The 21712-nt window shown below is 54.4% G+C and overlaps 9 protein-coding genes across 9 annotated transcripts; 6 read left to right on the top strand and 3 right to left on the bottom strand.

Annotated features, from left to right (window-relative positions):
* Positions 1-5: 5 nt before the first annotated feature.
* On the top strand, positions 6-1944 carry B0H18DRAFT_1100264 (peroxisomal biogenesis factor 2). Its single transcript, XM_048032496.1, has 6 exons — positions 6-255; positions 309-462; positions 510-729; positions 789-906; positions 969-1786; positions 1854-1944. The coding sequence occupies exons 1-5, from the start codon at positions 40-42 to the stop codon at positions 1644-1646; spliced, it is 1386 nt and encodes a 461-aa protein (XP_047901418.1). The 5' UTR covers positions 6-39; the 3' UTR covers positions 1647-1786; positions 1854-1944.
* A 491-nt stretch (positions 1945-2435) lies between these two features.
* Positions 2436-3611, top strand: B0H18DRAFT_967927 (uncharacterized protein). Its single transcript, XM_048043455.1, has 3 exons — positions 2436-2458; positions 2513-2708; positions 2771-3611. Exons 2-3 carry the CDS (start codon positions 2635-2637, stop codon positions 3564-3566), a joined length of 870 nt encoding a protein of 289 aa, XP_047901417.1. The 5' UTR covers positions 2436-2458; positions 2513-2634; the 3' UTR covers positions 3567-3611.
* Positions 3612-4265: 654 nt separating this feature from the next.
* Positions 4266-6699, top strand: B0H18DRAFT_1112734 (DNA polymerase subunit Cdc27-domain-containing protein; the record flags this gene model as incomplete). Its single annotated transcript, XM_048032858.1, has 12 exons — positions 4266-4322; positions 4392-4447; positions 4511-4752; positions 4808-4874; positions 4962-5046; positions 5105-5392; positions 5448-5489; positions 5574-5732; positions 5782-5898; positions 5952-6039; positions 6134-6376; positions 6437-6699. 12 exons carry the CDS (start codon positions 4266-4268, stop codon positions 6697-6699), a joined length of 1707 nt encoding a protein of 568 aa, XP_047901416.1.
* A 260-nt stretch (positions 6700-6959) lies between these two features.
* On the bottom strand, positions 6960-11109 carry B0H18DRAFT_866723 (ARM repeat-containing protein; the record flags this gene model as incomplete). Its single annotated transcript, XM_048039802.1, has 21 exons — positions 6960-7130; positions 7182-7269; positions 7325-7497; positions 7569-7727; positions 7778-7963; positions 8015-8224; positions 8271-8342; positions 8400-8467; positions 8525-8570; positions 8628-8777; positions 8839-9019; positions 9071-9221; positions 9282-9372; positions 9425-9579; positions 9628-9741; positions 9805-10084; positions 10138-10347; positions 10399-10573; positions 10624-10685; positions 10736-10808; positions 10859-11109. 21 exons carry the CDS (start codon positions 11107-11109, stop codon positions 6960-6962), a joined length of 3066 nt encoding a protein of 1021 aa, XP_047901415.1.
* Positions 11110-12654: 1545 nt separating this feature from the next.
* B0H18DRAFT_967922 (uncharacterized protein) lies at positions 12655-13273 on the top strand. Its single transcript, XM_048043454.1, has 2 exons — positions 12655-13003; positions 13075-13273. The coding sequence occupies exons 1-2, from the start codon at positions 12731-12733 to the stop codon at positions 13123-13125; spliced, it is 324 nt and encodes a 107-aa protein (XP_047901414.1). The 5' UTR covers positions 12655-12730; the 3' UTR covers positions 13126-13273.
* Positions 13274-13309: 36 nt separating this feature from the next.
* On the top strand, positions 13310-14103 carry B0H18DRAFT_20225 (uncharacterized protein). Its single transcript, XM_048037092.1, has 3 exons — positions 13310-13669; positions 13745-13852; positions 13911-14103. Exons 1-3 carry the CDS (start codon positions 13490-13492, stop codon positions 13971-13973), a joined length of 351 nt encoding a protein of 116 aa, XP_047901413.1. The 5' UTR covers positions 13310-13489; the 3' UTR covers positions 13974-14103.
* A 6-nt stretch (positions 14104-14109) lies between these two features.
* Positions 14110-16045, bottom strand: B0H18DRAFT_1081197 (FolC bifunctional protein; the record flags this gene model as incomplete). The annotated part of the gene is made up of 9 exons (XM_048031353.1): positions 14110-14375; positions 14433-14960; positions 15011-15065; positions 15118-15195; positions 15247-15353; positions 15374-15494; positions 15545-15672; positions 15723-15833; positions 15889-16045. The coding sequence occupies 9 exons, from the start codon at positions 16043-16045 to the stop codon at positions 14110-14112; spliced, it is 1551 nt and encodes a 516-aa protein (XP_047901412.1).
* A 276-nt stretch (positions 16046-16321) lies between these two features.
* B0H18DRAFT_20155 (alcohol dehydrogenase) lies at positions 16322-18481 on the bottom strand. Its single transcript, XM_048037087.1, has 9 exons — positions 18244-18481; positions 18109-18189; positions 18003-18053; positions 17811-17944; positions 17703-17750; positions 17550-17647; positions 17269-17482; positions 16976-17216; positions 16322-16919 (listed from the first exon to the last, which is right to left on the bottom strand). The coding sequence occupies exons 1-9, from the start codon at positions 18427-18429 to the stop codon at positions 16479-16481; spliced, it is 1494 nt and encodes a 497-aa protein (XP_047901411.1). The 5' UTR covers positions 18430-18481; the 3' UTR covers positions 16322-16478.
* A 471-nt stretch (positions 18482-18952) lies between these two features.
* On the top strand, positions 18953-21642 carry B0H18DRAFT_20085 (aspartic peptidase domain-containing protein). The gene is made up of 10 exons (XM_048037082.1): positions 18953-19319; positions 19374-19404; positions 19457-19475; positions 19737-19819; positions 19875-19895; positions 19946-20001; positions 20049-20507; positions 20562-20684; positions 20743-20853; positions 20911-21642. The coding sequence occupies exons 1-10, from the start codon at positions 19126-19128 to the stop codon at positions 21533-21535; spliced, it is 1722 nt and encodes a 573-aa protein (XP_047901410.1). The 5' UTR covers positions 18953-19125; the 3' UTR covers positions 21536-21642.
* The last annotated feature ends 70 nt before the right edge of the window (positions 21643-21712 follow it).

Raw genomic sequence — 21712 nt, 5'->3', positions numbered from 1 at the left:
CCCCGAGGCTGAGTCCGCGACGATGAGCTCCTCCAGGCCATGTCGCCTCCCACCGCGTCAGCCATCCCTCCTTCCTGGCAGCAGACATGGGAGAACGCGCAACCCCAGCTCACACGAATAAGAGGGTCGCTTGCCTCCTCTTCTGAACCCTCACCACGTACTATCCGCGTCGGCCAACTTGATGCCGAACTGCTTGATCAGGAACTAGTCCAACTACTCAAGGACCCTTTAGTGAAGGCATTAAGTCTAGCCAACGTTCGTACTTGACACACTCTTTTTCATGACGCTCTGAGTGAACAACAACTTAGACCGCTTGGAGGGCTCGGTTTGAGCCAGAACTTGTTTTGCTCATACAAGCGATACTGTACAAGCTATCCTTCTGGAACCTTGGGACGAGTTATGGAGCTCGACTGCAGGGCCTCAAGTACGCGTACTCCGGACCATCAAGCTCTAGGACAACTGGTGCGCCAACCTCGGTGTGGACCTATGCGAGGCTAATCTTCTCGCAGCGTCCGGGCTGCCGTATCGTGTGCTGTTAGCTCATGCCGGTCTGACGGTGCTCGCGCCATATGTTCATTCTCGAATACGCGCGCATGCATTATCTCAAGCATGGCCAGATGCTCCATCCTCTGACAAGCGGCGGAAGGCATGGGAGTTCCTCAACCGCCTCGAGTCCATACACGGTCTGCTAGGGTTCCTGAACTTCGTTGCGTTCCTATGGAACGGCCGGTATGTCGCTGTCTCTGTGCCTCAAATGTTCTATTGATATATTCCTTAACTGTCCACAGTTACCGTACTACGATCGACAGATTATTGAGGTTAAGTTTGGTGCCCGCCCGCAGGCTGGCCAGACGCGAAGTCTCGTACGAGTTTATGAATCGCCAAATGGTTTGGCATGCTTTCACCGTGCGTACCTTTTTACGATGTTAAATAATCTGATAATCTGATGTTTACCTTGTCTCCATCAGGAATTTTTACTCTTCTTGCTACCGCTCATCAACACCCGCGCACTGCGCAGACGGTTGTCAAACATCCTGTCCAGTCTGCCATCTCTGTCCGCCATTCTGCCCAGTCCTATACGCTCTCTAGCGGGTCTTTCCGCTCCAACTGATCAGACTGAGAAGCAGTCACGGAAAGGCAAATACTGGGCACTCCCGCTTGACCAATGCGCCATCTGCGCAGAGAACACATCCACAGACCTGTCCGATCCTGCCAGTGCCCTCGAATCAAGGGTATCGATACCAACGTACAGCACCGCTGCCACATCGTCGGCAGACGCGGGCTCGAGCACCCTTTTCGTCGCGGAGGTATCAGGATCAGAGGACGCGCCGCCTGCCTACCCGATCCACAATCCGTACATCACCTCATGCGGGCACGTCTACTGCTACTACTGCATCTCCGAGCGGATGATGCGTGCTGCGGACGAGCGGACGGGCGTCGGCGCGGGTGGGAAGCAGTGGGAGTGCCTGCGGTGTGCGGAGGGTGTGGCGGGTGCGGACAGGCTGCAGGCGCGGGCGGAGGGCCCGGACTACGAGAGCGGGGCGGAGGATTTGGACAGCAGCCCAGAGTTTGGGAGTGAGGACGTCGACTACAGCGAAATGAGTGGGAGTGTGGGGTCGTACAGCGAGAGTGGGTTGTCTGACTAGATGCACGGTCGCTCTTCGTGTATGTTTGCTTGACTGGCGCCAGGCGGGGCAGGGCGCAATTTCAACTGCATTATCTGTGATTCCCTACTGCCCAATACATCGTAGCAGTGCTTCAGCAGTGGCACGGCACGTTATATGATGTGAGTATTTCCATTCGTCCTCTCAGAACAACAAACTGAGCTCTTGCCTTGTGCGCCTCTCCATTAGTAGCAATGCACTACCCTCTACATAGTTCGCTCACAGCAATGCTCCAATCAATGATACCCACTTGCGAAGCTATCGTTGCTCCCGTTACCACTACGGAAAACGGCGTGTCAAGAGTACCCCAGTTGCGTCGCATTTTGGGACCGCAAAATGACAGTCGCCCGGAGGGCCATGGAGATATTCGCCCTAGAGAACAAACCCATCCAACAGAACCTTTCTATCTGAGTGCTGCAAGTGTTACCTGCATTCACAGCGTACAAACGCTAGAACATGAACGGTTTACACCCAAGTGTGGCCGTTGGACGGCACTGCTTCACGTTATGTGGTCTTGCGTACGCATGCAGCACCGAGTACTGTTCAGCTGCATTCAAAGGGAATGCTACAGAATTACACGGTGGTTCGGTCTTATGCTAACATGGACATGACAGATTGATGTGCCACCACCCCACGCTATGCAAATGCATCTACCACGGTCCACCTACCCCCAAGGGAATAATATTCATGACTGTTCCTACGCAAATGAGTATAAAAGCCAGTACCCTACGACAAGTCCTCTCAGCTCACTGCTTTCCCTTCAGAGCCCAACTTACAGGCAGAGGTGCTGGTCGGTGAGTGCACGTCTAACAAATGGTACTATCGAAAGCTCACAGTCGTTGCGACAGCCTTGCTTATTTTTCTTCGACGACTTACGACTGGATCATCTGACGACCTCTGACTTCTAATACACCCTATCCACGATACCGTCAGTTTGCCGAACTTACCTCTCGTGAAATATTCGACCATCATGCGCGCTACCGCTGTCTTTATTGCCGTTGCTGCCACCGCTGCGCCCGCCATCGCGCAACCCATCCGCCTCGTGTATGTTGCCTCGCTTGTATCTGGCACACGCGGTACTCTGAAAGAGCTTGACATCCACGCAGATATGATGCCCCGACGGTGCATAGCCACTTTGCCATAGGCCGAAGCCTCGAGTCCGAAGACTTGATCACGCGCCAGTTTCCCCATGGTGGTATGCCCCACGGCGGTATGCACGGCCTCCCCGGCGGCATGCACATGCATAGTCCTGCAAATGGCATGCACCACGTTGGACGCGACGACGAGCTGCTGATACGTCAGCTCGGAGGGGGGCGTCACGGCCATGGCGGTATGCACTCCGGCGGTCACAGGGGACCTATGGCTGCCCGGGACACCGATGAGGGGCTGCTGTTTGCTCGTCGCGGCGAAGGCCACAGAGGTCATCGTGGAGGTATGCACCACGGTGGCAAGCACCACGGCGGCATGCAACACGGCGGAATGCGCCATGGCCATGGCGGCGGCATGAAGACAGGCGGGGAAGTCGCTTTGCGCGAAATCGACGAGGACCTGGTCGCTCGTCAGGGATTCGGCGGCCACTTGGGTGGCATGCACATGCATCACGGCGGGCCTGGTTTCCACCCGCGCGAGCTCGGGGATGAACTGCTCGCTCGTCAGCGATTCGGAGGCCGCATCGGCGGAATGCACCGTGGGGGCTTCCACCGCGGACAGGTCGCCGCTCGTGATGTCGACGAAGAGCTCAGCGCCCGCCAGGGACTCGATGGGATGCACCACGCGGGACTTCACCGCGGCGAGGTGGAATCACGCAGTATTGGGGATGGGTCAGTCGCTCGTTGGCACAGCGGTCATTTCGGCGGACAGCTCCACCCCCAGCGTCGCATGGAAATTGATGGGCTGGATTGAAGGCATATTGCGGCATTTATTGAATACAGTTGGTGTATATAGATCCCTTGCGCTGTATAGGTATCAGAGCGGCAGGACAAGCCGTCCGTTGTGCACAAATGTTCGTCAGTGCCACTACCGGAGATGATGAAACGACTGCAAACGCTGTTAGTAAGGATGTGCCGACACTCACACGTATCTAACGTCCCGATTGCTGTAGAGAAATCTCGAGATTAATTTGGTAGTATGGTGTTCGATAGACGACCAGTTAGTTGGCATTCCTGCTAAGTAGCGCAAGCTACGAAATTCAGGCGAGACGTTCATTGGTCGGTGTACGTCTCGGTCAGGTGATCGCGTCTCAGCCTTCGACGGAATGTGGCTGTCGGCGTGTCGCGTCTGTCACGGTCCACGCGCGGTTGTGACTAGAAGTTTTGGAACAACTGTTGAAGTGAATTGAACGTGGAGTGGAGCTGAGGTTGGTGTGGTGGGCTCCGTGGGCTGGTCGAGATGTGCGCCGAGTGCGGCCGTGACATCCTACTATTCATGGCAATTCGCTCACGGACGACGCTCGGAGGCGGGCTGGCCGTACGCCCGTGTCACGCCCACCGCGATCTGACGAGATCGGTGGTGTCGGAGCTGTGTCTGGTGGTGGCGTGAACTTCACAGTTGCTGCCAACTCTCTCTGCACCCTTCCCTCTTCTCCTGCACTCGTCTTCACCAATGGAGCAACCAGTCGTTGATTATCTCACGAAGCAAATACAGATTGGCCGCAACGTAGTACGTGACACTGGCACTTTCCGAGTCTTCACACGACCATTTACCGTGGCTCGACGCGTGTGCGCATAGGTCACCTTCAGGTCTCTCAGTCGACACTTCAACATACATGTCAATGCCGCTAAGAAGTGAGCTATATGGTTGACCGAGGTACTGCGATCGCGTGGCTTACAAACGTTTGACCTTCCCAGTACCCTCGCCGCGTTCCATGCTGCCTCGCACAGCTCATCTGAGCCGGTGTATGCCACCTACATGTTGACCGGTGAGGTCACTCCTCCCGCCACACGGGTATCACAATTGCAGCAAGATGATATGGAAGTCGACAATGAGGAACCGACAACATCAAGAGAACTGCAAGATCAGGAGCAAGAACCGGACAGCGAGGTGGTGCCGCTCACGAGGGTGCTTCTGGTAGGAGAGAACGACGTAGAGAGTGCGTGATTACTCTTTGTGACTCGAGTCTCACTCATGCGACCATTGTTGTACAGGGGCAAAAGCGCAGTACATACGCGTCTTGTCTCAGGTTGTCTACAGCCTATCACCGGCGCGTCTCATGTACGTTGCTAGCCCTTGAGTTGTGAACTCCATCTCTAGGAAAGCTCTGAACGTGACCCGTATAGGATGCTTCGCTCATATGTACAGCGTCCGACAAGGTCTACGAAGCCGATCAAAGCTCAAGGTGGACGCCTCAGTACTACTTGGTCGGCTGGTCGGCCTGCACGTCCATGTGCGTCTTACTGTTCATTCACTACTGGCCGCCTATTGTTAAAGCTGTACTTGTGTAGGTCGGCAAGCCCGTTGTTCTGACTCCTTTGCCCGTGAAAGCGTCAGTCGCGCCTGCCACAGAAACTTCACAGAAACAAGTTGTGCAGAGGCAAGCCACAGACACGAAGTCCGGACAGCCGGAGGATAAGCCAAAGTTCAAGCCTAAGGAAGCTAAGTCTGCACTGAAGCCCCGAGCGTCTGGCATTCTCGATTGGGGTAAAGCGAAGGCAAAACAGAAGGATGAGGGAGCGAAGGAGAAGGAGAAGGCACAAGAGGCGGACGAGACACGGGAGAAAGGGCAAATCAAGGTCAAGCCAGAGGGCACCAAGAAGATCTCCGCATCCGCCTCTGAGTAAGGAAAAGAAGGCGACTCCAGTGGAGGAGGCGAGTAAGAAGAACGGCAAGGTAGAGGAGCAGGCAAGTATTGTCCATGATTGTTGAGCGTACTTGTCAATGGGACCACTTACTCATGCATATCTATCACACCAGAGAGGTGTAAAGCGCAAGTCTGCCCTGCCCGCGTCAGACGAAGAGGAGGGTGTCCAAGACGGTGCACCACGCAAGAAGAGCCCTGTCACTTCAAAGCCCAAGGGAAAGGAAACAGTGAAGGACGAAAAGCCGTCGACATCAAGTAGCAGCTCGGCGAAGGTCTGTCTGTATAACTTCTGTAATCACTCTGCCCTGATATCGTCGCCAGGCATCGGCAATCCGCCGGAAGTCCACTCGTGCTGTCATGTTGGATTCGGACGACGATGAATCGCACTCTCCTACTCCAGCTCCTCCGACTAAAGAAGTCGCGAAGGCTAAAAGCAAAGTCGGCGTCAGGCGAAGAAAGCGATACTATCTGATACGGACGTGGATACAGAGGATGAGGACAGTCGGAGAAAGACCAAGACCAAGGTGCGGTCGTCCGTTATAGACAAAAGTCTCAAAGCTATGATGGACATCGATGACGGTAAGTTTCACGTGCATCCACGCGGCGTTCTTCCGTCTGCCCAGATCGTATATGTATACAGAAAGGCATGCATACTCACGATTCCTTACCGTAGATGAGGTCGATAAAGCATCCCGGCCCGCCTCAGTGCCCGAGAGTGAGGTGGAGACTGAAGAAGAGGCACCTCCGGATACACAGACCGAGGACGTCATCGATGATTCGGAGCCGGAGCGAATGAAACAACGACCGCAGAAGAAGAAGAAACAGGCGAAGAAACCCGTCCCTGTCGGGCGGAATGGCTTGAAGAAGCGGCGTGTCATGCGGACTCGCACGAAGACAGATGAGAAGGGCTATATGGGTGAGATTTGTTACTCGCGCAGAATCCACTTAGGGTCAAGGCTGAACGCCGAAATTATAGTCACCGAAGACTACTCATCATATGAGTCCGTTGACGAAGAGGAAGCTGAAGAGCCTGCGAAGGGTAAAGGTAAAGGGAAGAAAGGTGCCTCAGTCTCAACCAAGGGTAAGAAGAATGCGGGCGAGGATGGCAAGGACGCGGGAGACGCGAAGGAAGCAAGTCAAGAGGACAAGAAACCTGGCAAAACTGCTCGAAAACCCCCGAAGGATCGCAAGTCTGCTGGGAAGGCTGGGCAGGGCACTCTGACGAATTTTTTTAAGTAGTGGCAAAGCGAAGTAGTTCCGTTTCATTACGAGCTATCCAAGCGTCTGGTCATGTCGTGCAATATACGTCGTTAAGATCTACGAGACAAATTAGCCAAAGAAGCCCAAGGACAGGACTGGTACGTATACAATCTTGAGGATATGGGAAACTGCTCGATAGCTATTCGAAAGCGGGGAGATAGCTAGCATCCACCTCGTCAGCCCTCAATATAGACAGTCTACTCTGCTGACCGCTACATTGTGCATCAGGAACTTGTCCGTCATGGACGTGCGAGCTCTGCTTGTAGCTGACCCAACACGGTGGGGTCAGCTTTAGCGAGGTACATCGCCTGTAGATTGGCTGGTCCCCCGCATGCCATCTCTGCTTCCGCCAGACATGTCGCGATGTATGTGGTCAGCTTTGTGGTGCGCACAGGATCGTTCTCGTACAGCTGCGTACTTGTGTCAACCAGCACAGATTCATGATTGAACAATATACGCACCGCTTTGCGGCGTTCGTATTCGAGGGTGTCCTCTGAACCTTGGAAAAACTGATCGGTGGGCCTGTCCCAATACCGTGTCAAAGTAGGGCTTCTGTGAAATACTGTAAGTTTCGAACTGCGCCGGATATACAGCCTGCACCTACTCGGGCTCGGCGGCCTGGCTCTCAGTCTCCTTTATCTCCCCGAAAACGTCCAACCACAGGTTACAAACCTCGGATGACAGCCGACCCAGGACCTCCTGACGGCCCGTAGAGATGAGGCTCGCGATCCCCATGGCTGTCAGCTTCCGATGCCGCGGTTCTGACATATTATCGAACTGCAGCGGGAGTAATAATGAGACGAAAAGCCTGAGTTCCGGGAAGATGGGAGATGCGACATTGAACGCACCCTCGTCCACCACTGGTCGAGGACCCCTTCCCAGATATGGGCTTCAGAAACATTGTGCGCCTGGGCTGTAGCTTGCATGAGCTGCAGGAAGAGCTGTTTGTTGGCCACAGCGACTCGGGCGAGGACGTAGATTTCCTCCGTTAGGATGGATGTTTTCGCCTGTGCATAGTGGGTCAGTCATGGCAAATCTCATATGAGAAGTGGCACACTTTGTCGTCTGTGAGTGTTTTCACCACAAGCGCAAAGAGACCGGATCTATGCAATGGTTCTCCCCAAAGCTGAGGTGGCCCAATTTGGAAGAGCGTAGTCAGAATTCTTGCCATATCACCGACGTTTGTTTCGACCGCCTGTGTCATCGCCTTCGCAAAAGCTTGGAACAGCTCAACGGCGTAAAGCTGCGACGAATTTAATGTTCAAACTCAAAATTCAGAAACTCTTGCACATACCTGCAGTATACGCGTGGCATCGACGAGGAGGTAAGATTCGACAATCTCGCTGATGCTACCGAGGAGGTCAAGGTTCTCGGATAGAAGCGAGATGACCAGCGGGAAGAGGCTGATGTAGCCCGGACCGCCATCAACACCCTCAAGCGTTGTGGAGTTGCGGATGGCAATCAACCACAGCGCAAGAGCATCTTGGTCAAGGTGTAATTGTGCCTATGACAGGTGAGAAAGCGAACGACGGGCAAATATTACTACGTACACCTGGGGTAAAGCTTTGTTGGATCAGGTGAACAACAAGGCTTGTGAGGGTGACGGAATGTTCCATGGATGACTACGGAGATCGAGCATGAGGAACGCGCGGTATACGCCACCATGCCTACGAACATACCTGCACAAGGTTCGTGAGGGTCCCCAACAGACTCACTTTGAACAGCCAATCTTCTCCGGCAGTGTTCCCTATCATAGTGTGCAATGAACACTCAGTCAAGCAGTAGCGCGTCTGCGTCGACTTACAGAGCTGTGGAAGCGGCTGAGCGATGTTCCCAATGAGAGGGACGATCTAAATACATCTCAGTCACGCAGGTGTCTTCAAAATCTGATCGATAGCGAGACGTACCCTTGTTCCTGCTCGTTCTATGACCGTGTTCAAACTGTTCGCAATGCGGCGCTTCGCCTCCAACGTCTCCGATTCGGCCATGAGTCGTACGAGCTCATTGACAGATGTTGACAAGAAGGGAGTGAAGACGTCGACATCGAAAGACAACGTCTGTCGCAACCACACCCGTATAGGTCAGCAGTGATTGCAGTAATGATAGCTGTGTACTTACATCCACACATTCTCTGAGCGCCATGGCGGCAGTTAGCCGCACGACCTCGTCGGAACCCTGTCCTCGATCTTGCAATAGGTAGAGCAGGACTTGCCATATCTTTGGATCGTTCGCTGGGTAACAATCGTCCGAGATCCACTTCCCCACTAGCCAGGCTATGCGACGCTTCAGAATTGGATAGCTGTGTGTACAGTTGAGAGGCGGATAGACACACAGAAACGCAACCGCTGACCTCGCATTAGAATCTTGGGCTTCAGCAATCAGCGTGTGCTCAAGCCATTGGCCGAAAGGGATCGATTCTTTCAAACGCGTTGCGCATCGGCCGACAGCACAGTATAATGCTTCCTTCTGTACGACGCCCGGAAGATCAACAGGCCTTTGCCCTTTGCGACCACGACGGCGTGAGATACAACCACTTTCGCATAAGGGTTTAACGTGCGTACCAACAGCTTGCTTGAACGTAGTGTCCAGCAGCGGAGTGACATATTGCTGGTAATTGTTGGCAAGCGTCATGAGGACACGTTCTGCACACGGCTATACTGAACTTTCAGGCGAAATCTCTCATCGAAACAAGGAGTGGACGCACGCGTATCTCGAAAACCCACTGCTCGTTGTCTTGCTCTTCAAGGTTGACCCAACCCTCCGGATCAGACACCCATTCCTCAAGGTCAGACGGGTTCAGCGGGATGAACCTCGTAACCAGCAGTTGCACGGCATTCTCGACAAACTCCTTGGATAGTGCTTGCAGTGATTTAGTCAATGGGCAAGGGAAGAAAACATTGAGCACACCATTTGCATTCTGAGAGCCATCCTTGCGGACGGGTGCCCACTGGGCCAGACTGTCTTTGAAGAGCACCATCGCTTGGACTAGGAAACGGACAGGAAACACTGCGCTCCAAGTATCTACAAGGTAACGCGCCCATAGATGAGCCACAGCAGCACAGTCATGCGAAGTGAGCGCCATACCAGAGATTGCCTCTGCAGGGGCATTTGATGCCTGCACAACTTTGCTCCAGTAGTACATGACGAGGTCGCTGCAGAGAGGGAGCGCAATGAAACGCGACGAAGCCAACTGCTGCATGCGCCGGAAGAGTTTGCCGAAGAGCCTGACATGACGGGTTAAGATGTCGACGGAACGTGTACCGATCTCGTCTGTCTGCGTGGTTTGTAGGGCAAGCATGAGGTTAATGCGTAGTTCCGAGAGGGACTGTAATTGCATGGCAGACGCTTGGAACAGCTGTTGAATCTGGAATGAAGCGTTTGTCATAGACTTGCAGATTGAGCAGCATAGCACCGTACCCAAGGCTCCAGATGCTCGTAGCTGTTGTGCACGATGCGGTTCCAAGTCCATTCTGCAGACTTAACGACGCACTTGAATATAAGATGGGCGAACAATAAGTCCTCCGCATGACGAGATTGAGAGATTGAAGCTGGAGTAGTGGTCGTAGGGAATGACGATGCCACTCGAGAGTAATGACCCTGTAAGGGTTGGTGGAGCTCTTGCACAAGCTAGGGTTGCAAGCGTCAGACACAAAGGATCGCATGCACAAGACTACTCACAGCCCCCATGACCTTCAATCCACTAGGCAACTTGACACTCATAAACTCCTTTAGTATCGCATTGAGGACTTCCAAGCTGCGCCGGAGATGAATGGCTGATCCACCCTGACCACCTCCGTAACGTGCATCAACGTTTGTACCAATGGTCCCAAGTAGGTGCGGAATCAGAGCAGGCCTGGCGAAAGTCAATGCATTTCTATAGGCAATCGGAAGTCAGGCACATACCAGTTTTGAGGGAGGTCATAGCGTGCAATTTTGGCGATGATGACTTCGTTGCATTCAGCGATCTACCCTGCTTTGAGCGATGCCGGGGAGAGCTACTCTCTAGGAAACTTACAACGTCATCGGTCTCGTCTAAAAGTGACAAGCATCGCACGCGTACGCGTTCTCGATGCTGGTCTGAGAAGAGTCTATGTGCTAGGAGTTAGAGCCATCCCATTGAGTCTCTTTCTCCACTCACTTTCTTGATCGCCAATGGCTTATGGCACTGTTCTTGAACTGGATGATACTCTGTTGACGTACGGGCAGAGGAACTGTTCTTTGTGACGCAATCTCATACAAAGTATCATAGGCACCAAACAGTTGCAGGATCTCCTTCAGTCGAGTGGCAGATGCCTGCAGTTGCGCAGGGTCCTGAGATGCCGCGCTACAGACAACGTTGTAGAGTTCTTCGGGCGAGAAGGTCTCAGTCGAGGCAGTTGGTGGAGGCATTCGTCTTGAATCAGACCGGTTTTCGCCACGAGCACAGATGATGGTAAGAAGGAACGAGGAGGACAGAGTCCGACGAGCCTCGCCCAAGCCTGCTGCTCGAAACTTGCAACTCCGTGTTGGGCAGTGGCACTCTGAGACGCGCCGCGTGTTGTCACACGCGTCAGACGCGACCGTGACATTCTGTGACAAGCGCGTTTGCGGTGTCGCGTCGCGTTCAGGTTGAACGCGTCGAGTGGTTACATGTCACTTCCACATTCTCATGAAACGCGTCTTATCCTCTTCATCCCGTTTCTTCCGCAGACCATCCAGCACAGCTCCGTCCGCAATGCATCGCACTCTCAGTAGACTCGCGGCAAGTCAGCCAACGGCCCGCTCCAAGTTAACCCCTATTGCGACTTGGGTCTCTGCCGGCCCTACAGACGTGTGCGAGGTGTCTGACTCTGAACCAGAGAGAGAGGAACGCAGACAGGGAGAGAAAGAGCATCGCAAACGTCGGAAACAGCTTCACCAACCCGTTCCTTACCAAAGCGATGTCATAGAATTGACAGACAGTCAAGAACCTCTCCTCACCCAGCCTGTATCTCAATCATCCCAAGTTCCTCCGGCTACGCAAAGTGTTATCAGCATACATGGCAAGCGCATTATTTGACTTTTGTAGTACTTTTCTTATATGCTTCGGTCTGTAGATGACAGCTCTGAATCAGAACGCGCGTCCAATGTCAGTGTCCTTGATGAGCAGCCGGGCAAGTCGAGGGCATATGGCATATATGAAGTACCTGCTGTTGACATCAGTGGTAAGCAAAATGCATTAGTCAACGTTTCGCATCATTGGATCTCTTTCATAGACGGCGCAAGCGATATCCCTCAATGCCTTCAGTCCATGCCCTCCTTGTCAAACGTGTGCCGTCTCCGGAATATCATGAACCGCCTATCGACATACCACAGCCTATATCCGACCGCTCAGAGTCATCTCGTCCGTCGACAGAGCCTAACGACTCCGATGACGAGGGGTCTGCAGGCATGAACCTCAAACTCAAGAGCTTCGCGTATAACGCACCACTCAAGGGGCGATCACGCAACCCCTCGTCTACGAGCACTGCATCACGTTCAGGATCCTCAGTCAGTGCTGCAGTGCCGCGCAACCGACAAGAAGGGCCACGAGCAAGGCTAAGCCACATTCATGGAGGAGTTCGCCGAGGCCGACTTCGCTAGGCTACTCAAATGTGTCAGTTGCGAGATGGCTTGGACCGCGCGCAAAGGTGTCGCTCAAAAACTGAAGCACATTCAAGCTTGTGCGAAGAAGAAATCATTGACGGATTCAACGGTGGCGTTTCTCCTCCGGAGCGAACTGGCAGTAGCACCACCATTACCCGAGAAGAACATGGATGCAGCGGAGAAAGCCAAGGAGTCAGGGACCCTCCTGGAGACTTGGACAGACGGCACGAACAAGAAGAGGACCCGGCGGCGTGCGGTGCCAGAGACGGTGCGCAATCTGGCAGATACGCGTGGCTACATCCTCGATAGAGCCCGCGCACTACTCGAAGAGCCACAACGTGGACGGGGTGCCGGGGGCGAATCAGTCGACACCCTGCGGACACGGGATAAAGAGCAAGGCACAGAGATGCCACCGCCCACTCAAGCATTCGGCGAAAGCGCGTTGGCAAGGAACCCACGGATTCATGAAGAGCCCATACAGCCAATTGCGTTCGCTCCCACCCAGCTCTTCGCTCCTAGTAGGCTCGCTACGATCATCAGTGCCACGACCACAGCAGAAGCCCCTGGGGACGAAGACGAGTTCTCTCCCTCAATGCAGGTATTTGCTCCCAGTCGACTGGCAACGGGCCTCGGCAGTACGCGAGCCCTTGATACAGCGAACAAATCGCCGCCGCCGACCGTGAGTTAACCTTGCTACCACTGATTGAGTAAGACTCATAACAACTAGATTGCCCGTCCTCTGTCACCAAGCGGAAGCGCAGCTTCTCCAAGATATCTGCGGACGGGCCTTTCGCGTACTGAACATCACTCACGCTTAATCACAAATTCCCCGACGGACGTTAGCTCGGACTCTATCCGTCATGGTAGGTATACCACTTTTAGCCTCAGTTCACCACGGACTTCGATTGAGATGGACGATGTAGCGGATATAGAACATGTTGAATATGATCATCGTCCAGAGGATTGGGGATTCGATGATGCATACCTTCATTTCAACCCAGAAGACAGAGGTCAAGGATACGTCTCGCCAGCTATAGAGAAGGATCGATCCTTGTCTCCTGTGGCAGGACCTTCGCGTTTGCAGAGGACATCAGACGTTGGACCGAGCAGGGCGGCTGTTCAAGGAGCGAGCACCGGGACCGTTGCGGTAGCAGGGGGGTCATCTATGCCCGTACGTGAGCGGCCCGCAAAGAAACCCAGGTCAAGGAAGGGCAAGCAACCAGCAACGTCTTCATCTCCCGTCAAAGAGAGTCCGCCAGACATCACAGAAGCTGAGTTCGAGTCCAGACTACATGACGCTATTATGCAAGACAAGAACCTGCACCTGCGTATCATTCGTTATGAGGTCAGTCCACGTTGCGGGCTTTGCACTTTCTGTAATCCCTGGCGTGGATACTGATGATACACTCCATGCCTATAGCCTGTCCATTTTGACGTCTTCGTGCAGCTCGCGATGGACGCGGGACTAATCCAGACGAGGAAACTCGGTTTGATGAAGACCAGGATCCGCACGTTCCTAGACAAGATGGTACCTACCTTCCTTGATCACATCGCACAACTCCGTTTGCTTACCCTCTATTGCAAAGGCCATCCACTTCCACGGAGCCGACGGACCCGGTGGCGATCGAACACGCAAACGGCACCCCTGACTGCCACCCGTGTACATGCCTCTAGACTATACATCTAGATTATTGTGCCTGTTGAAGGCGGAGCAGTAAAATGTGCAGAATAATAAACATAAGACATAGCATGCGGACCTCTATAAATCACTATACACGTTCTCCATCACAGCGCAACCTCTGACAAGTCCGCAACTTCGATGACGCCGCCGACAAGGTGCAAGCTGCCGGAGACGAGCACGTCAACCACTTGTGATAGCTCGTTCTCGGTGAGAATCTCGTGCACAAGGTTAACGGCGTGCTGGATGGAGGGGACGACGTGGATATGATCGGAGGGGAACGTCGGGATGAGGGACGACCATGCCGCAGCAAGTTCGTGCTGCGTCGTCAGTTGCGCGAGGTCCTTCTCCGGGATCGACTTGGAGGTCAGGTCTACGGATCACGCTTTCCATGAGACTGATGGATACCAACAGTGGCGAATAAACGTACCGCCTTTGAATCCTCCGTCGGTGTAAGTGACATTTGTGCAGAAGATGACGTAGTCGAAGAATGAGTTGGCGTCTTTTGCCTCTCCGTGCAGCTGCAGCTGTGCGGCGATCTTCGCAACGGCGGTCTCCAGCAACGCGTGTGCGGACCGGCCGTTCGTGCAGTTGAAGATTAGCACCCTCGTCCTAATTACAAAGTTCATGGTGGCTACCAGAGGTGCACTCGGGCAATTGAGCCAATGGCGATACGAGGGTACTATTTGACGCAACGCCGCGGCGGGGCTCGCGAACCACTGCATACAGCATTCGAGGCTCTCTTTCGTGTGTGCGCCGTCCAGGAACCAGGTAAGGCGTGCAAGCTTTGGGTCAACGACAGTCTGGCATCGCCCAGGCCACCTTGTCTGTTTCAGTCCTTCCACGAAGGACGAGGGAAGTGTATCGTCGAGTGACCAGCCTGCCTTGACGTGCAGGAAGTGCTTCGTGAGATGCACAGCGAGACCAGCGTTTTGGTATTGATGCGTGCCCGCGAGGCCTATTCATCCGTAAGCGGCAGAGGATATACACGAATAAGGATATACGCGCCTAGTTCGATCTTTGATAGTCCTGCCGTGAGCGGTACGAGGATGAGCTCGGATGCCTTGCTTGACTCCCGTTCATAACTGGTTATTCAGCAGGGCAATTTGGCTCACCTTTCTGTTCTGGGCCTGCTGTTTGAGCACCTCGAAGCCTTCTTCAGGCTGATTTACAGTCAGAGCAGGGACCCCTTCCTGTAAATCCCCAGTTCAGCGTTGCAATCGCCACCGAAGCACGAGGCGTACCTTGTAAATGCCTCCCTTTTGCCACGCTATCTCACCGATGGTCTTTCCGAGCACAGCGGTGTGATCAAGTCCGAGCGCAGAAACACCTGTTACAACAGGCTTGGGCACTATGTTTGTGCTATCGTACATCCCCCGACTCCGACTTCGAGGATGGTCGCATCTACACCGAGACTGAGGAAAGCATGATATGCTACCAGCGTTACGAAGCGGAAGTAGGCGGGCATCTTCGACGTCTCTGCGTGTTCCCTCTGCACCGAACATGAATAGATCATCGGATTGCTCGCTTGATACAACGTACCTTATCAATCTTCTCCAGCCTATCCCACACATCGAAAAAGAACTGGGAAAATTGGTCCTCGGAGAGTGGCGCACCATTGATGCGTATCCGTTCCCGCACGGCGACCAGGTGCGGAGATGTGTACAGACCTGCTCACGGTTCGACACCAAATCACCCAGATCCAATGAGCGGCTCTCACCGACTTTCCACTCAGGCTTCACATGGCGCAGGATGGAATCTGTGAACGCAGACGTGGATCCTTTCCCCTTCGTCCCAGTGATATGTATAACGTTCAGTCTGTTCAGATCTTCTGGCTGGTGTGCACTTGCTCAGGCGAAGCACGCTCAAACGTTGAAAGAAGGTACTCGCAGTATAACCAATCCTCCCAAGATACTCCACCATCTCCGGTATCGCGAGCGAGTCCATGCGGCTCTTGCCCGTCCGCAGCGCCTCGAGTGTGGCGGCATTGGACTGGAGCGAGTTGAGGTGGTCGACTGCGTCGCTATACGTTCGTGTGCTCATCTTCCTCCCGCGCGCGGATAGATAGTACGTATAAATATGGGCGGGCGCAGATCGTGGACGAGAGAAAGATATGCGGGAGAGAAAGCGCATGTAACTGAGGATGGGTCGATGCCAATTATGCCTCTCACACAAGTGACTGGCGCGATAACCAATTTCTCAAGCAGATCGGTTCCGGAGACCAATGCGATCGCACAATAATGAGCGCTCTGAGCGCAACGGGCGCTTATGTGTCCGTGACCGCGTCAATACGCGTCTGTGGCTGCGACCGACCTTGTTCCCTCAAGGAAGTACGTTACATTAACGATTCGCATAGTTCATACTTAAGCCAGCAATTTACTTGCTTGCATATTCCTGAGCTCCATAACAGGCGTGCGCAAGACATCTAATATACAGTTGTCAAATGGTCGCGAATCCTAGTATACAGCACATGCGCTCAGTACTCAAGCGACCTCTCAATGATGTCGGTCAAGTGTTCTCTGCCATCCGCACCCGCGACGTTGCCAATGCCCGGCGCCAGATCCAGCACCCTCCTCTGGGGGATCGTCCCCTCCACCAAACTCGGCACGTCTTCCTTCTTGTACCCCACAGCCTTCAAGCCCCGCGGCACGCCAAGACCATCCAAGAACCGTGCGATCGCCTCGTACAGGTGCGCGCCGACCTCCGAGTCGGGGATCGCGGAGATGCTGGGATCCGCGGGCGTGGTGTTTTGGAAGACGGAGAGGACCTCGCGGTGCCGCGACGGGGAGGAGGGTGCGGTAAATTGGAAGACGGCGGGTGCGGACAGTGCGACACTGACGCCATGTGGGATGATGGGGTGGTCGACATCATATCCTGCATGCTTGTACTTCGGGCCCGCCTTGTTCAATCCGGATATCTGCATTATGGTACTGTAAGCATCGCAGTCTCAGTATAAGACATGTCCAAGCTTACCGGATAGCTGATGCCATGACACAGATGGACACCTGCGTTACCGAACCCAATGCCCGCGAACGAAGCTGCCAGCGCCATCTGACGCATGGCCTCAAAGTCGCCCAGGTCTTTGGAGATCCTCGGCAGATTCTTCACAGTTGTATGCAGCGCCCACATCGAGAAGATGTCCGCGACGGGGTTGCTGCCCTGGTATGCGGGGCGGAGATTGGGGTTACTTGGCCGGGGCATGCGTTCAGTGTAACTGCGGGAGATACGTCAATGCTGGCGCCAATGCGCGCCGAACATGCACATACGGAATTGCCGTGTAGCTCTCCAGACTGTGGAAGAGGACGTCCAGACCAGAACTGATGTGCAGCTCCCTTGAACACGAACGTGTGTTGATAGTGTCGACGATACCGAGCGTGGGCTTCATCGCCCGGTTAGCAATACCAGTCTTGAATGACATGGATGGGATATCCAGGATGGCCGTCCCTGTTGTCTCCGAACCAGTTCCCGCCGTCGTTGGCACTGTATGACGGAGAGTTAGCAAAAGTTCACGGCCTGTAGGCAACCTGTGGTTTCGAGCCAAGCATACCTGCGATGAGTGGACGAAGCGTTTGCGTAATTGGCAATCCTTTCCCGACAGGAGCATTGATGAAGTCAAATAGGTCGGCGTCCTTGTACACGGTGAACCTTGAAGATATCAATCAAATCAGACAGCATGGTCAGCGAACTGATGGGCGAAAACGTACAATTGGCGGCCTTCGCCGTGTCCATGACACTTCCACCTCCCACTCTGCAGACAGTGACATGAGAACTCGGCTTGAGATATGAAATATGACACTGAGTCACTTACGCGAGGAAATGACTGCAATCCTGTTCTCGCGACCAAGCAATGGCATCCCGCCAACTAGTCTCGGTCGGTTCTGCTACGACGCGATCGTAGACGACGAAGGGCAAGTCATCTTGCTGCTCCAGTGACGCAAGTGCCTGAAGAAATGCACTGTCAAACAAGACGAAGGGGCGATCAAACCGCGCTAGCGCCTACCATCTTCATGGGCGGCAGCTTCGATACGATGGGGTCGGTAAAAACGGCAACCTACGGCGTTACCAAGTGAGCGGAGTGGGATGGCCGACATGGACGACGTAAATACCTTTCTCGCCTTCATGTTCTTCAAGTCCATTCCAACCTCCCGCGTCACCCCCTCGCCGAACCGCAGGTTGGATGCCGCGACCTAGAGCACGTTAGCCTCCGGTATGTGCGCAGTCCGTCCGTGCTGTTTACTCGCCTCGAAGGCGTACTCTTTCTCAATTGGTGGAGCATCTACTGGCGTCGCGAACTTTCTCATCTGGCTCAAAGCCTGCATCGGACTGTGCGCGCCCGCAGAGCGGCAGCCATGGCACGGGCACGCGCTGTGCTGTGCGGCATAGATGAGTCTGTTGATGACATTCCTAGAGGCAGGACGGTGCGCCATGATCGCTGAGTTGCTGGCAAAGAGAACAGGGGCAACGAAGACGACTTACCCCACTACTTATACGACGGTGGGAGTGTCCGAGGGAGGAAGCCCGGACGGCAATGCACGCGCCCACGTGAGGGTCATGGGGCCCATCGCGCCGACAAAGCAGAGTCGGGACTCGGGTTGTCGGTGGCTCAGAGGAGCTGCAACTGCGCTCCCGACTACCTGGACAATGTCGAGGACATCAGCGGCCGCGCATGGTGCACGCCTACACCCGCAGCCCGCATGGTCAACATCACGGCAGCATATGAGGTGTGGTGGGACGCACCGGGATCAGGCTTCGGATAGCCGCGTTTGCGAAGGCTGAAACAAGGCAACAGCGATCCTTGGACGGTCTTTCAGCGCAAGCTTCCCCCTCGACGACCGCCCTGTGCAGCGCTGTGCTCAACGTGCTGCAGCACTCTCTGTGGACTGCAGTAGCATCGCGGTTGTCAGGACTGGCGAACGCTAGAAGAGTTGTGCCATCGCAAGGGGTTCGCGTTCCCACGGCTGTAGGTCGTCTATCCACCGCCTGCGCGCCCTCTTCCCCTCGTGCGGTGCTCGGCCCAGCCAGCCAGTGCTCGACGTCCCCTCCTTTGTCCCCCTCCCCGCCGGGCCCCCTTCGCTTCCAGTCATTCATTTCGCCCGCTTGCTTGCTTGCTCGCCTCGGCCATCATGCGATTCTATGCTCTGCCTCTCTGGCTCGTGCTCTCGGTTCCTCTCTCTTATGCTGCTACCGTCCCGTTTACGAGACACCGATATCCTGACGCGAGTGCACAACTGAGACGAAGGAGTGGGAGGGCATCCTATTCGCGTCCGGTCGTGGACGCTGCGACGGACTCTGACGGCAGTAATGAGTCGAGTCTGAGGTGAGTGTCAAGCTTGCTATCGCACGATTGGAGGGCTGAACCGTTTCCGTGAAGTACCGTTCGTGACTTGTTATACATCGCAAATGTGAGTACCTCACTGGCTACATGCACACGATCATGTCACTAACAGTCTGCAGGCTACCATTGCCGGCACAGGTGAGCTGAGACTCTGTCACGGTGCTCCAGATTATACTCCGGCTTGTCATGCGCGAAAGCGATCCGAATCGTCGTATCACTCCTCTACAACTTGCAACAAAACATCACGATAGGGCATCATACATGTCCGCATACTGCCGACGCGTTCCTGTGAAGATGACATCGAGTTCCCAACGTCGTCCGAGTTTATAGAAGATGATTTATATGATGCGGAGCACTGTTTTGACACGAGCGAGCATGTTTGTTGACCTCGCTATGCAGTATACCCCCTTCAAATTGATACCGGCTCATCAGACCTCTGGGTAAAAGGCGCTTCATTCCCTCTATCAAACACGACTCTCACAGTAAGTCATCACTTTTTGTTTGTTGCATGGGGTACGATTGACAACCCCCACACAGTCGCAAGCATATAACGTGACGGTAAGCACGGTCCCTCAGCACTGCGTCCAAAATTCACAGTTGTGAGACAGTATGGGATTGGCTGGGCATATGGCAACGTTTCGTACGCTACAGTAGAGTTTGCTGGGTATGTAGTCGCGCTCGCGCATCCACAACGAGTGCTCATCCGCGCAGTGTCGAAGTGCAAAATCAAGCCTTCATGGACATCAAGGTTGCTAATAATCCCGCCCTCTCCTACGGCGCCGACGGTATCCTCGGTCTCGGCTTTGACTCGCTCTCCACCGTCGACGCCCTCGTCAACATGACCGATGCCAGCACGGGCCGGACGTTCCTCTACAACGCGTTCGCGAAAGACAAGTCCGAGCCGAACTTCATCTCCTTCACGCTCGAGGACACGGAGGACTCCTACGACAGCGTGCAAGGCTACTTCTCGATCGGCGAGTACAACCCGTCATACACCGCTGTCGCAAACAGCAGCAAGATCTCGACGTGGCCCGAGACCGCTCCGACCCGGTGGAGCATCCTGCTGGACTACCTACTGCTGAAGGATAGCGCCCTTATGCCGACGAGCGTCATTTCTGGCGTACCGTCTGGCAAGGCGGTGATTGTTCTGGACAGCGGGACGTCGTATTCGTATGTCTAACATGTACATATGCTGTTGAAGAAGCTCACTGGTAGTTTGAACAGATACGTTCCAACTGACATAGCCCAAGCGATTTATGGACAAGTCTCGGATGCTTCATTTGACGAAGATTTGGGCCAATGGATCGTTCCATGCGATGCCGAAGTCGATATTGCTCTTCAATTCGGGTAAGCTCTTCCGTGCATGCTCACGCTGATGATGTCTGATCACTCTGATACCTCACAGCAATCATGTCTACCCTATCAGTCCCTTGGATATCACGCCCAAGGACTCCTCCAACTCATCGCGCTGCGCCGGTACCATCATGCCCGCCGACGGTATTGGTGGGACAGAATTGTAAAGTATCTTATCGGTCGCGACAGTCATGGTAGTTGACTCTCATCTCCTACACAGTGACTGGCTCATTGGGGACAACATCTTGCGTTCCGTTTACGCCGTCTACGATTTTGGTGATTACGATTCAGCCGGCAAACTGGGCAACCCATATATCCAGCTCCTCTCCCTCGTTGACGCCGACCAAGCCTCAATCGACTTCCACAAGACGCGCGGTGGCTCTGCGCAAAACATCACTTACAACTCCGCCAACGTCACCGGGGCCACTTCCGGGGGCAGCACGAGCGTAGACCTCTCCGACAAGCTCGTCAACACGCTGAACACGGTCGGCAACTTCCTCCCCGCCATTCTGGCACTCATGGCCCTGAACACGCTCCTACTACTCGGTCTCATCGGTGGAGCAATTTGGTGGATCCTGCGGAAACGCGGCCGCTCCCGCGCGCGTCGGAACCCGGGTCGCGCGGAACCGATGCCCATGAACACCATGTCGACGGTGGGCCTGATGAACAGTCGAGAATCGCACTCATACCAGCCTGTGTCGATGGCCCTCACGGACGACATGCCATTCACGCCGCCGACACCGGCTTTCACACAACCAGGCTTCGAGGGCGGGGGAAGCCGCTTACGCGTGTCCACGGCGAGTTCGAGCGCGAGCCCCATTGAGCGACCGAAGTCGGTTGCATAGGTTGCGGGCTCGCTGGGGGTTGCTATGTTTCTGTATTTCTACCCTGCGGGGTACACGGACTGCTTTGTGGGTATTCCCTGCATGATACGCATCTAGGACGGTTGGTATGGACAGTCGTAGGTAGCTGTCAGTTTCCTTGCTTTTGGGTATCACTGTGATTTAGTACCTGGCTTTAAT

The sequence above is a fragment of the Fomitopsis serialis genome (genome assembly GCF_022376445.1).
Source record: "Fomitopsis serialis strain Sig1Antser10 chromosome Unknown B0H18scaffold_1, whole genome shotgun sequence".
NCBI lineage: Eukaryota > Fungi > Basidiomycota > Agaricomycetes > Polyporales > Fomitopsidaceae > Fomitopsis > Fomitopsis serialis.
The sequence above is the reverse complement of the archived record's forward strand: the minus strand, read 5'-3'. Positions and strand labels throughout refer to the sequence as shown.

Coding starts and splice junctions, on each gene's coding strand:
- B0H18DRAFT_1100264 (XM_048032496.1), top strand. CDS start 40: ATGTCGCCTCCCACCGCGTCAGCCATCCCTCCTTCCTGGCAGCAGACA. Junction 463..509: donor ATCAAGCTCTAGGACAACTG/GTGCGCCAACCT, acceptor ATCTTCTCGCAG/CGTCCGGGCTGCCGTATCGT. Junction 730..788: donor GCGTTCCTATGGAACGGCCG/GTATGTCGCTGT, acceptor AACTGTCCACAG/TTACCGTACTACGATCGACA.
- B0H18DRAFT_967927 (XM_048043455.1), top strand. CDS start 2,635: ATGCGCGCTACCGCTGTCTTTATTGCCGTTGCTGCCACCGCTGCGCCC. Junction 2,709..2,770: donor GCGCAACCCATCCGCCTCGT/GTATGTTGCCTC, acceptor ACATCCACGCAG/ATATGATGCCCCGACGGTGC.
- B0H18DRAFT_967922 (XM_048043454.1), top strand. CDS start 12,731: ATGCCACCGCCCACTCAAGCATTCGGCGAAAGCGCGTTGGCAAGGAAC. Junction 13,004..13,074: donor ACAAATCGCCGCCGCCGACC/GTGAGTTAACCT, acceptor TCTGTCACCAAG/CGGAAGCGCAGCTTCTCCAA.
- B0H18DRAFT_20225 (XM_048037092.1), top strand. CDS start 13,490: ATGCCCGTACGTGAGCGGCCCGCAAAGAAACCCAGGTCAAGGAAGGGC. Junction 13,670..13,744: donor TGCGTATCATTCGTTATGAG/GTCAGTCCACGT, acceptor CCATGCCTATAG/CCTGTCCATTTTGACGTCTT. Junction 13,853..13,910: donor GCACGTTCCTAGACAAGATG/GTACCTACCTTC, acceptor TCTATTGCAAAG/GCCATCCACTTCCACGGAGC.
- B0H18DRAFT_20155 (XM_048037087.1), bottom strand. CDS start 18,429: ATGGCGCACCGTCCTGCCTCTAGGAATGTCATCAACAGACTCATCTAT. Junction 18,190..18,243: donor AGAAAGAGTACGCCTTCGAG/GCGAGTAAACAG, acceptor AACGTGCTCTAG/GTCGCGGCATCCAACCTGCG. Junction 17,217..17,268: donor GAGAGCTACACGGCAATTCC/GTATGTGCATGT, acceptor TATCTCCCGCAG/TTACACTGAACGCATGCCCC.
- B0H18DRAFT_20085 (XM_048037082.1), top strand. CDS start 19,126: ATGCGATTCTATGCTCTGCCTCTCTGGCTCGTGCTCTCGGTTCCTCTC. Junction 19,320..19,373: donor AGTAATGAGTCGAGTCTGAG/GTGAGTGTCAAG, acceptor GTTTCCGTGAAG/TACCGTTCGTGACTTGTTAT. Junction 19,896..19,945: donor CGCAAGCATATAACGTGACG/GTAAGCACGGTC, acceptor GTTGTGAGACAG/TATGGGATTGGCTGGGCATA.